At 34.9% G+C, this 13714-nt stretch overlaps 1 protein-coding gene across 1 annotated transcript; it reads right to left on the minus strand.

Annotated features, from left to right (window-relative positions):
• Positions 1-5682: 5682 nt before the first annotated feature.
• On the minus strand, positions 5683-12858 carry LOC127847910 (tyrosine 3-monooxygenase-like). The gene is given in 9 exon segments (XM_052380140.1): positions 5683-5792; positions 5795-5844; positions 6516-6745; positions 7341-7467; positions 8213-8348; positions 8932-9077; positions 9383-9433; positions 9978-10110; positions 12783-12858. Coding segments are annotated over 9 exon segments (1059 nt in total).
• Positions 12859-13714: the final 856 nt, after the last annotated feature.

The following is a 13714-nucleotide window of genomic DNA, read 5'->3' on the forward strand; positions in this document are numbered from 1 at the left end:
CCCTACTATTTTTATCGCCATCGGAAGATCATCAAGGTGCCCGCATTTGGTGACGCCGTTGTTTACGATACCCCTCGAGGATCCTGCAGTGGTGGGACTCAGATCCTGGATCATTCTTCACAACCAGCTCTTCTTAAGTGAGAGCTTCATAGCCTCCTAAAATAAATCCTTCTGAAATGAAACATTTGATAACTTCAAAGACGCCTAAAACGGGTTATTATTTTACTAAACCGTATTATAGCTTTATGGCCCTCTAAAGGCAGTTTGGTGGTTTGAACATGTATTATTGGTTGATTATCGCATTAAACGTGTTTTTATTCATTACAAGCAGTGAATAGCTCCATTGACGGTTACACTTTGAGCACGTGATTGATATCGTTAGTTACTGAGACGGCTTTATCACTAGTCGTTTTGAGTGTGGCAGCGTACACGTTGTTGTAAAAGAGTATTACGTGACCTTTATTCAACTGAATCATTTGTTAAAAATTACTTCAGATTATTTATAAATACATTATTCTTTAAATCTGCGTAAGTGAGATTATTGAGTATTAGCATAAGCGAAGCCCATGGATATGTACACTTCTGAATTATGTTGATTACATATTTTAATATTTTGCTGCAATTAAAACTTGTGATATTTGATCAAATTATTTAAGTATTTGTTTGACTTCTGACTCAATTCGTGTTTAAATTAACACCTTATACATTTACTGCTCAGCAGTATACGTAAATAAGTAAAATGCAATTTGCTCCGTGTATAAAAATTATTAATTAATGTTAACTGCAACATACCTCTGTGTTTTGTTTACACGGAGCAAATTGCATTTTTACTTATTTATGATCCGTTCGTGCATTTACAAACACTAAGGTGGGTGATTGCCTTGAGTCTGCAATTGTTAACATATTATTTTCATTTTTTCAAATGGTTTCCCTGCATGTTAAAATCATCGCTCTGTAATGGAAGTTAAATGAAAGTAAAAGTAGCAATATAAAATGCAAGGCCCTTTTAAGTGTATTCCTGAAAGCAAAATCATATTGTATGGCTCGAAATATCAATGCAATTCACATGATACATTTCCAGTAACTATTTGTATTTATTATGATTATTATTATCAAAGTAATTATAATAAGTAGTAGTAGTATCAGTATTATGATGAGTAGTAGTAGTAATGTTGTTGTTTACTTTTATGTATCCCTATGTAATACAACAGCAGAGTAATTTGATGTATATGTAGTTTGTTGTAAACTTATATATCAAAAATATCATTTATTACAATACAAAATAAAATAATGCTTAAAAAATATAATCTTCCGACAATAATACTTTAAAATTAAATTTCAGTTTTATTTACGAAATTAAATGTCAATGTTGAAGTGAATATTCAAGTGTTGTGCCTATAAAGGATGCTAGATAGATATTCCTTTAGATCAAGATGCTATGAAATATAAAATTGACTGATATTGAGTTTATATTGGTGGACAAATACCATAAATTACGAGTTCATGGCATTTCAACGAATAAAATACAAATGAATAATAAAGTTACACATTCGTTTGTCTAGTTCAATGGCGTCTTTGTCATTGTCGCTTTTAATTTTATTTGTATTGAATAATTATGTGCGTCTTCTGGTGTCTAATGTTGTGCAAGGTAATCCATGGTTATTCACACAAGTGGAAAGGAAATGTATTTCCAATACAACACGAATGTGTCTATTGCGATATTGTGCAATGTTCATACAGAAGATAATTATTTAATTCTTTACCCTATAAATACAAACATTTCGATAGTTTAAGAAAATTGTACAGTGAGTACATATTTTCAAGCGTTGCTAAATTGAACACAAGTATATTCAAACATAATAATTCATTCGTAATTAACAACATGAAGTTAAATACTAGAACTAGTTGTGCGCCAAGTATAATTAAATGAATACTTATTATATTTTTTAATGAATACAGCGAATGGGCATGAATATCAAATACATTGACATTGTAAAGACAATGTACAGAACATGTTGCTTTAGAAATACTAAAAATTGTTGTTTTATTTCATTTTTTCTATCAATACACATATTTGTGCCTACCTCAAATTTGACAAAATTCACTACGCACAATATGCACAACTTAAACGTACACCTACTCTACTTATAGCTTTGTCAATACGGTTAGTTCCTTACAAAGTATTTTTGTACCATGCTTGTTAATGTGTTTCATAAATGTAAGTTTGAACAACATAACATCATTACCGTAAGAATAATAAAGACAAGAAAAACAAAAAGGAGGATATCTGGCGATCAAAACGCTACGCTTGTTTCAATGTCATTTTTTTCATATCACCGCCCGCCGGTTCCATCATCGCCCGTGTTGGTGCGGGTCCGGTGTAATAACACAAAAAAATGCGTGGATGTCTCTGGTATTACACAGTTCGCCATAGCAAGGTTAAAATAAAATACAAAAATTTCCATTGTCAAAATATCGCGTAAGTAAGCCTTTTTCGAAGAAGTGAACTGAAGCTATTTGGTATTTGCTTTTAATTTGTTTGGTTTTCTTTGCAATTTGTCCTTATAGTATGTGTTTTCTACATTAAATAACAAGCGAAATATACTTTATAATATTTAATTGTTGTTGTTGTTGTTGATGGTGACATTTAACATCGACTCTGCCATCTTTTAATTTTAGGTTATACAGGAAGACGTGTTGCATCGCGGATTTATCGAAAGCAATCTAAATGTGTACAACCTTATATCAACATTTATTTGTATCATTCCTTGGGCATCTTTTTTCGTTTGAAGTGTTGTCATTACTTCACGCCATCTTTGTATTGTTGTTTCAGGAAAAAGTAAGCGAATATAGTAAGACAAAAAAAACTACTGTAAATGATTAATTATTTAGATTAATAAATAGGTATTAGATCCATACCCCTACAACATGGTCGTATGAGTGTACATTATATACTAATTATTGTTGCTGTTCTCTGACAGCATTTTTCGTTCGTTTTTTGAAATTCGCCGTAATAGGACTGTATAAAATTAAATTATTGATAAATGCACATTAGTTATACCTCGTCAACGTAGTTGGACGGTGTAGACGATGTTTGTTTTACTGCTGCAGTTCTCTGATGGCATATTTTTTTGTTTTCTTAAAAAAGACGCGATTCTGAGGTGACAATATGAAATTAATCTTCCTTTCATTTTACCGTTACAATTTTTTCTCTATCATAACACTATTAAACTAAACTTCTAATATTGCGGACACCCGTGGTCTTCACGTGATACTTTTCGACCTAATCTAATAAACTTCGTGTAATATCGCCTTATTTCTTACATTTTCAATTACCCCGAACGGTCTCCGAATACGCGTATACAACGCTAATTTTAGCCGCGTTCTGAGAAAAATGGGCTTAATAATGCATGAGCGTAAAGTGTCGTCCCAGCTAAGCCTGTGCAATCCGCACAGGCTAATCAGGGACGACACTTTCCGCTTTTATGACATTTTTCGTTTGAGTGAAGTCTCTTCTTAGCAAAAATCCAATATAGGCGGAAAGTGTCGTCCCTGATTAGCCTGCGCGGACTGCACAGGCTAATCTAAGACGACACTTTAGGCACATGCTTTAAACCCAGTTTTCTCAGAACGCGACTCATTTGGTCAAACTCAAAACAAGATATTTGTGCTAATAGTCACCCAAAATGTTCAATTCCTATTTTGTGAACGTTTATTATTGTGCTTATTTTAGACTATTCAAAATAGTATAGTGTTGTAAACAAATACATAAAATGATATTCATCAAGAAATACCTTAAAAAAGATATACGGCTTATACGGCTGGTGTTGGTGACAGATATAGAGTAATATCAATGAGATAAAATATAGCGAATGTCTTTTTCTGCGCAGTTCTTGGCTGCTTCACGCGAAAATCGATTACGGGGTGTTATGCCAGATTTCGAGGTTTATTTCGTATTATTAGATATAAATGATCATATATCTATAGATACAAAACGGACTTGCAAATGAAAACATATAAGTCAACCGGCCACACGCGAATTATCCGTACATATATTTGAAATATTTATTCGTGCGTTCTTCAAACATACCTGTTTTAGTGGTTTGTCGGATATTGCTATTAGGTCGAGTAAATGTAGTATCGGTAATCGTCTCCTTCATGTGTAATTATTTGGACAATATAAAATGGTGGAATGATTCTTGTTAAATTAATCGAAAATAGAATTAAACGTAGAATTGTTGAAAACACATTGAGAATCTATTACTGACATAGCATAATTATTGATCTGACGAGTTGATCAGGAACCATCCATTGTTTTCACATATTCGAACATCCGGTTGCACAATTAATCTTCTATCTAAACGGGTTGGATTTAAGTCGTCCGTTTACATATGGCAGCCACGGCACATCGACTTATTTCCCTCACATGTACCCATTACTACACCTGGATGTAGAGGAGCAAGCGTGGGATTAAATTTTTGCTAAGAAAAGTCCAGTGCCTGTGCGGGATTCGAACCAGGGACCTTCCGATCCCTAGACCAGCATCTTACCACTAGACCATTGTCCGCTAGCTATGTTATTCTGAATATCAATGTCAAGCTGAGCAACATGAACTGATCGATATGATCTATTTCGTACCCGACGGCTTTCGTTTACAACTCATGTACTACATGCTATTTATACTTTGAAGCAGTTTATGATAGTTGTATATAAATACGATATGGTTAATTAATAACATCATGCGACATCTAAAATTCTCAATTAAAGCATGGTCATGGAATATTTATTTCTTCAAACGTGGATACCCTTGCAAGCGAAGCTGAACTTGTCTGTGTCATATATTTGTATATCCTTTTCTCGTTCATTTTTTTAGAAATTATAATAATAATTATTTTTAGATTTATGGGGGGAAATAACAACACGAGTGTGCTTATATGTTCTTTATTTAACTTGTTACACTCAATTGCTAGCATGAATGCATACATAATAATTAACCAATTAAAATATTGCTTTAATATCAATATTTAGGTTCATGACATTGAATTTTGTAATAAATATTTTATGATAAAATGGGTAAAATAAGATTGAGGGTTTTCAACTTGGAATGACGATAATGGCGAAGTAAATGATATTATAAAGCCGGTCTTCATCTCGGCTATAGTTTAAACAGTTTAATCTATTAAGCGGCCGTGTCTCATTAAAACATTTAAGTCTATTTAACAGCCATGACTTAATGAAAACAGTCCAGTTCAGGCTTTATTGCGACCATAACTCAGGTAAAACTGTTTAGTCTATATTATGACCATGGCTTGGTAAAACAGTTCAATTAATTGAGGGACAATAGATCGTTTTGAACAAATCAGTCCTCATTTCGACCATGGCACACCTAAAACCTTATTACGGCCATGGTGAGGTCAAAACAAATCAGTCCATTTTGCGGCATTATATCGGTTTAAAAATATAACTCCTTATTTTGACCGTGGTTCAGGTAAAATATTTAAGTTTATATTGCTGCAATGGCTCGGCTAAAACATTTTTTATAATTCTATATGGCGGCCATGGCTCGGTTAAAACAGGTCTATATCGCGGCCATGGCTCGGTTAAAACATTAAGGTCTATATCGCCACCATGGCTCGGTTAAAACATTTAGGTCTATATCGCGGCCATGGCTCGATTAAAACATTAGGTCTCTATCGCAGCCATGGCTCGTTTCAGCTGTTCGACGTCCAGGGTTATATTCTCTGTGAGTTTCTTCATGGCCAGCTTGTCGTCTAGCACCACCCTGAGCTGGTAAACGGGTCGTATCTCACCTCGTACGGGCGCCGGATCCGAGACGCGTATGCCCTGGCGTTGGACAAAAAGTTACATATTAACCTCGTTCTAGGCCAACTGCATGTTCGTAAAGTGTCAACCCAGATAAGCCTGTGCAGTCAGTCTAATCGGGGAAGACACTTTCCGCTCTTATGAAATGTTTCAATCAAAGGAAGTTTCTTTTTAAAGAAGATTCCTTCCAGGCAGAAAGGGTCGTCTCCTTAATAATTCTGTGCGGACTGCACGGGCTAATCTTGTACAAGACTTTACACAAATTCATTAAACCCCGTTTTCTCAGAACGGGGATCATACGTGTCATTTATGCACACAAAGTCAAATCCATGGTAGTTAGCAAAATAAGAGTATACAGTGATAATTATATGTCCGATATAATATTTTCAAACTTAACCCTCGAAATAGAAACGGTTATCTGATAGTAATTGAATTAGCCAATTTTATCCTAAACGCAATACAGTGTTTTAGAGTTGCGGAAAGTATTGTTTTGCCATCGAATCCGCTGCCGATGTAATAGGTTGATTATATTGAAACATTGTTGCTTAAAATATTTATCAAATGGCTAGCAATAGAAAGACAAAGCAAAAAATTCTGCAAACATCCCATCTGCTTATATTTTATTAATACAGTTTTTAATAAAAATCTAAAGCATTCTTTCTTCATAAATCCACCTTAAAATAAAAGCTTACTTCATTTTTTTCATCATGTCTTCAAAAGACTCCGCAACGAAATACAACGGCTGCAAGTCTTCGTCCGTGTACGCTTGAACGGCCGTCTTGTCTGGGTCGAACGGGCGCTTTTCCGGCTTGTCTGAAAGCGCATGCGCCAACTCCCCGTATGAGGACAAAATGCCGGCGCCATAGGCCTTCAGTTTGCCCTTCTGCTTGCATATTCCAAACTCGACCGTGAACCAGTACAGCTTAAATAAATGAATATTTACAAAAATATATCATTGTTTACAACGTATTTATTTTAACTTAATATGTTTAGTGTGTAACGTATTCCCTTGAAAGAAACCGTTGTATCAACAATGTGAAACAACTAAATCTTCAAAACATCTTCAATATGAAATAATCAAAAGATTATATTTTGTTGACATACACAACATTTAAAGCAAGAGATCAAAGGCTAGAAAAAAAACTACAAAACTGATATCTTGCCTGAATATGCACTTATTCAATCGTGTAAAGATGTCTTTAAAATTTAGCTTAATTAAACATTCGAATCAGTAGTCGGACCTACCTCGTATATGTACAATGTGTGTCGTTAAATCAATTACAGTCTGCTTCGAATATACGTTTTTCCTAATTGTCTTACACATATTAATTAATGTACCCTTAAACAACATTGCTTACAGTCGTTTGAGCTGTTTCAATCCTTTTTAGATCGTATAATTTAAGGATTTTCCTGTATAAAATCACGCGATATTGCAGAGCTGCAAACTCTATACGTGTGGATCATACAAATGAAAAACCTGTACGTGAATTAAAAAGTTTAAACTGACGTCAACCTACCGTCGCCAACTTTCCGATGTCGGCGTCCGACGCCCCGAGACTTGCGAGCCCGAGATTCTGCGAAAACTGGGCCACCATGGGGTCCGCCAGCATAGGCACGTGACCCAAAAGCTCGTGAATACAGTCTCTGGAAAAGAGAGTTGGGGTGTTGAACTACGTGCGTATGAAAGCGATCTCCTTCAATTTTATCTTTTAATATGATACTCATTGAGGCATCTAAGATTATTTAAATTTGAACCTATCTCTTGTAAAACGGAGTCTAATGCATGTGCGTAAAGTGTTGCCCCATATTAGCCTGATCAGTCCGCACAGGCTTATCATTGATGTACATTAGGCCTACAATCGAATTTCGCTAAGAAGATATTCCCTTTCAACAAGAAAACAAGCAGAAAGTGTCGTCTCGGATTTGCCTGTGCGGACTGCACACGCTAATCTAGGACGACCATTAACGTTCATGCATTAAGCCGTGTTTTCCCATATCATATTGTTTATAATATTATGGCCCATGTTTGCCGGCATCTATTTTTTAAAAGATTACACCTGACCAGCCGCTCGTGGGTGTCTTCATGCGTTACATGACTTATAAACCTCAAACAAATAACAATAATGTGAAAAGGACAGTATTATTAATTGGTAATTACAGAAGTAACACTCATTAACTGATTCTTTCCTGGAAAAAAGTGGATGAGCGGTTTATAGTTTCGTGTGACTATCCAATAGAGTATTTTTCAAAACTGTGCCAAACTATAGTTCGAAACTAAGTATAACATTTTCCAAAAATGAAGACAAAAAATATTTACAATCACCATACTAAGCATACTATGGACGGTCTGCATGCAATAAGACTAAACAACGAAGAAGGTAATGCTAACGGTTCCGGTAAGTGGTCCGGTTTGGAGGGGTGGCGGACGAACAGGGTGCACTGAAACGTCCGGAACGCGAGACTGGCCAGGAAGTCCCGTGCGGACAGCAGGCCAGATACCGGACGTAGCTGGAACCCCGTCCGTCCTTTGGGAATTTTAATAAATGAGCCTTGTTCAGTTAAAAGTCTGCTTAATGCACGTTCTTAAAAGATCATCCCATATTAGCTTGTCCAGTCCGTTAAGACTTATCAGGACGAAACTTTCCGCTGTTATGGAATTTTATGTTTCAAGTATTTTCTATACTAAAACATTCATCGTTCTTCAATCATAAAAAACCTATTCATCATTATTCAATATCCATGACTCAGCTGTAAAAGATATTATCTCAACTTATTTGATAGTGGCAAGTACTGATTCGTCTCCTTTAAGTTTCGTAAACGGAAACAATGTGTTATTAATCTCGATTAAGATCAAAATATAAATATATCAAAATGCATATAAGAGTTTTTATGAAAATACACTTTAAAAAGAACTTAATTGGTCATATAATATTTACAGAAATTCCACATATCAAAACTTATAAAACTTTTAACATGCATATATCTGATGCAAAAACGAAACACTTTTTATTAAAAGACATGGCTTCTATATCACACACATGGTCTTTAAAATTCGTTTTATTATTTTTAAATAAAGTCATAATATTTAATACGCTATTTTCAACGTACTTTTAAGGAAGTTAGAAACGTCCTCCAGTTGTGGAATATTATGTGCAGTGTATAGTCCCTCCTTTTCCAGCAGTTGGAACGCTGCGAGGTATTCCTGACATGCGTACTTCGGCATCAGGGTCTTCAGACGCTCATAGATGTGTGTCCTGTGTAGTAAGGGAGACAACGCTTGTTACAAAGTGAACATGTGTGATAATTTTAAATCATCTCCCTTTAAATTAGTAGCCCGATTACTTTTGCGTGATGTTTGGAGGACCGTGCGACGATATTGAGGTCATTCGAAAAACCTGTGTTTTAAAGCATTATCTTAACATATACAATAGTTCATATTGTAAACTGTTTACAATTAACCGTTATTAATGAATTAAACACTTATCAATGTGCATGAACATGGGCAGCAGTACATTTTGAATTCGGTGCGAGATGCAAGTTAATTTGTTTTAATGCTTACCAAGCTTTCGTCTCGGACTCAGCATACTGAACTCGGGGGATCGTCTGACCACTAGAACGGTACAAAGCTGGTGAGATATTGACATCAATACACACACACACACACACACACACACACACACATATATATATCATATATTGTTTAAATAGTACGTTTTACAAGCGGGGCGTGAATTTGTACAAGACAGTGTTAAAAACCTGAGTATATTTTAACGTGCAATTTGAAGATTATTGCGTTATCTGACATATTTTATATAGACAGTTTTACGTTATGGGTAATTGATTAGAAATTATGATTTAAAACAAAGATAGCCTTTCTTCTTTTTTTTACCTTGGACATAATGTATGCGTATCATAAGTAACTATAATGAATCAGAAATACAACCACACAATATACGATTTTAAAAAGCATTATGTTGTTAGTTATATAATATAATACGCGCTGCCGTTGAACTGTCACCATGCTTTTTCTGCGTTACAGTGTATATGATAAGGGTCATTGATTTTTTTACCGTGTTCATCTCATTTAGCTTAAAGGTTTCCTTAATGTTTCAACCATTTGAAAAAAGCTCAAACGTGATCGTAATGCTAAATACTGTATAATTAGCCGTCGGTGCCAGGTAAATAAAGGAACACTTACCGGATGGTCACAGTCGAGTTCGGGCTCGAACTTGGTAATTACATGCGTGCAGTTGTCGAGCTCAGAAATGTGACGCGGAAACCAGACCTCTATAAAAGAGATGTGAGATAAAATATTTGCACAGCTTGGAACCAATACAAGGCACACAGTTACGGGTCGCAAACTATGAATCATAGTTTCCCCATTAAAACCCCAAAATGTTACAAAGGGCGATAACTCTGCATTGAATGTTTATAAAAACATACGGATAAGCTTCCCTTGAACATACATGTAATAGCATTTCGGGGCGCCCAACGGGGAATTATATCGTCCGTTATGGCAAAAAATACAAAAATAATCATTTGTAAGCTTAAAATAATAAAAAATTAAAATCGATATTCCACCGAATCCAACAAATATCCTATATGTGTATATTTTTTATATAAACATTAGTGCAGCTTCAGTTGATTTAAACTTCTGAACAAACCGTTTGAAAATTGTGTTTTCGCCCGAAGAGTTTTCATTAGTGAGGCGTTTCCGTCAACAACAAAGTTAGCAAAGCAAACACGAAAAAATAAAGAAAACACGCACATATCCGTATAAACATGAGTTGGGAAATACATCTTAATATTTGTTATTGGCAAACACTCGTTTAAAATGTTTCCTATGTAAAATCTCTTTCATAAACCACTATGACTATTTCGTGTATGTATTTTGCCAATTCAATTGTTTTCTACTAGCAAGTATTGCTTTTACAGTTTATATGTCCAAACTAAATGTATTGAATTCCCATACAAACTCTGATCGGAAGCACTCTCTGTCAAGGAACAACTTTAAGTACGCCGTGGTGTAATGGATATGGTGTCCGCCTAGCGACCGGGAGGTCACGGGTTCGATCCCCACCGTGGGAGCGTTCTTTAGATCTCCACCAAAGACACCAAGTACTAGTTCTAGGCCCAGGAAACGGACTCGAGAGCGTTTATATAAGTCAAAGGCTTTCGATGCAATCGAGTTAAAAAAAATATGTTTAAACTAATGAACTAATGGACAACGTAACATAAATTAACAATTAAATGGTAATTTACCGAGGTCGTATCACTGACATCTAAATTTAAGAATATTGTTGATAAAAATACGAGTAAAACAGTACAGACATAAAACCATAACTTAGTTGACCTGTAAAAAGTTAGCAGGCGATTATTACGCGAAATGATTGAATATTATTCATTGTTTTTTATTGTTCCTTAAATTACTAGCAACCCGTTGATCGCTGACATGAAGTAAGTGTGTATTCACACACAATTAAGTGCTGTTATTTCATTGAAGTTAAACATGTCGAAGTAAGAAAGTGGCATTTCACAACATATTACAAAATGTGTGATCAAGTCTTTTAAATGTATAGAATGGTATACTTTGAGATACATTAACAAATGGTCGGCTAACGCGCTGTCTCTCCTGACAGAGTATCTGGAGTTTAGTTATTTGCTTTATTACAAATTGAATTAATTATAATTAAGTATAGCTAGTATATCATGGAAATTCGTCAGAGCAGTTAGCAATACATAACAAAAGATTGAACACAATACAATGGATTATATAAAAGCAAAAGTTTAAAGTAAATATGTGCGTTAATATTACCACAAATTTTATAAGTATTATTATATATTATAAACACTCTACTGTTTCTGCGCAATATTCATAGCAAACGTCAGGAAAGCTAACTCGCAAAAGATTATATGAATTGTTCACCTTCAGTACAATTATCAAGGACTTTGAATGAAAAAAGAAGAATAAATGTTCGCAACGAGACATTAAATACTTCATATGAATGAATTATATGCTAACATTAACACCATTTGAACATTTGTCAATTATTATTTGTTTTAATTATTCACAAACGAAATCAAGTATACCATTTGGACCAGTCTAATTAGTGTCTATTTGCTGTTCTTGGTTATCATATCCATCTAGCGATTCTACGATCTGACACACTTGGGAATATTGCGATACATTTTTAATATAGCAAACTGAAACAAAAATTGTCCTTAAATACAAGCATTTTATCAAATTCACTTTTAACTATTTGAAGATAAACATCAAACGCACATATGTGTATAGTAGAAATCAAATTGATCTTTTTTACTTTGACGAACATTAACTGTAGCAATATTGCTAGCTGTCGTGAATGTTTTGAAAGACATTTATGTTCATATTTCAAAACATATTTAACTTTACACATAATGAAAAAATCAACGTATTGCCATCATTCTTGTAGTATTAAAATTTCATACTTATATCCAAAATTTACTGACTTAATAAATCTTATTTGCTTGCACGATTAACAATTTGCATTTCCAAAATCCTAAAATGTATCAACACGACGTCGATAAATTGAAATAAATCAAAAGTTATTAATTTTCCGGTTTTCTTGTGACTGTTAGGTTTCCTACAATTGTTTTGAGTATCATAAAGGCACTGTAGTATGTTTTTATTAAATTACATGAGATGCTCAATATTTAAACTCTCATGTGAAAATCATAAGCTTGGGCTCGTTGCTTTGTTTCTTCTCAATCAATTAATGCTTCATTGGCTTCAGATGCATCATTGTAAACGTAACAGTTTTTTTTATTTTTTGAGTCGCGTCATGCGAAAATGGGTCTTATGACATTTGCGTCCTGCGTAGATCAAGGCCCGCTCGCACAGTCTGGTCAGCGGCTGCCCCGCTCGCTATATATTCACGCAATGTTTCCTAGTCTCATTATCTGACAGGGTATCTCCTGACCAGAATGATTCTCTGCGCAGGCTTGTCTGGAGCTACGCTTGCCGCATATGACCCAATTGCTTATGGCGCGGTTCATTTCTTTTAATACGTTTTAATACACTTAATTTAAAAGTTAACGTTTTCCCAACAATCCCACTGATTAAGAATAGAACAATGTAAGAGTATGATATTCATTCACCAATCAGTCCGTGTAGTATATCCAGACTGCAATCTATCACAATCACGTATTAATACGACTGTATTCTCTATGATCATTAAGTTAACAAAGTGCTTACACGACGTTCTTTCACATAGACGAACACCGGCGAGGAAAAGTTGTACATGAGAGTTTTTTGAAGGCATTAAAACACTGTTGCTTCCATAGGCCGTGCAATGTGACAAAGGCAGGGCGCAGCAGCGACTCATCAAATATCCATTGATGTGGCAGCTTATCGAATTCAGTCCCATTGATAAATGTTAATATTGCAATGAATAAACAAATTTAGCGATGTCAGACCGGATGTCATGGGAACATAGATCTCGTGTTTGAAATGAATATGAACCGACTTGCATGTCGTCTATTAAAAGCTAGAATGTGCCATCAGTATAAAAGCAAATAATTTCTACAGGGATTTCCACGGAAGATAATTTTTGCTATAATATCGCATTTGTACCATCAAACACGAGTAACCGAAACAACGTCGGTTTACTGTCACGACGTTTGCATTATTTCAATCCTAAAAATTATAATTTGAGCCGTGCTCTGTGAAAAGGAGGTTTAATGCATGTGCGCATCTTTTAGTCCACACAGGCTAATCAAGGACAACACTTTCCGCCTAAACTGGATTTTTGCTAACAAGATACTTTCTTTAAACAGAAAATATCATATCAGCGGAAAGTGTCGTTCCTGACTAGCCTGTGCGGACTACACAGTCTTATCTGGGACGACAGTT

This window comes from Dreissena polymorpha, chromosome 10 (assembly GCF_020536995.1).
Source record: "Dreissena polymorpha isolate Duluth1 chromosome 10, UMN_Dpol_1.0, whole genome shotgun sequence".
Taxonomy (NCBI): domain Eukaryota; kingdom Metazoa; phylum Mollusca; class Bivalvia; order Myida; family Dreissenidae; genus Dreissena; species Dreissena polymorpha.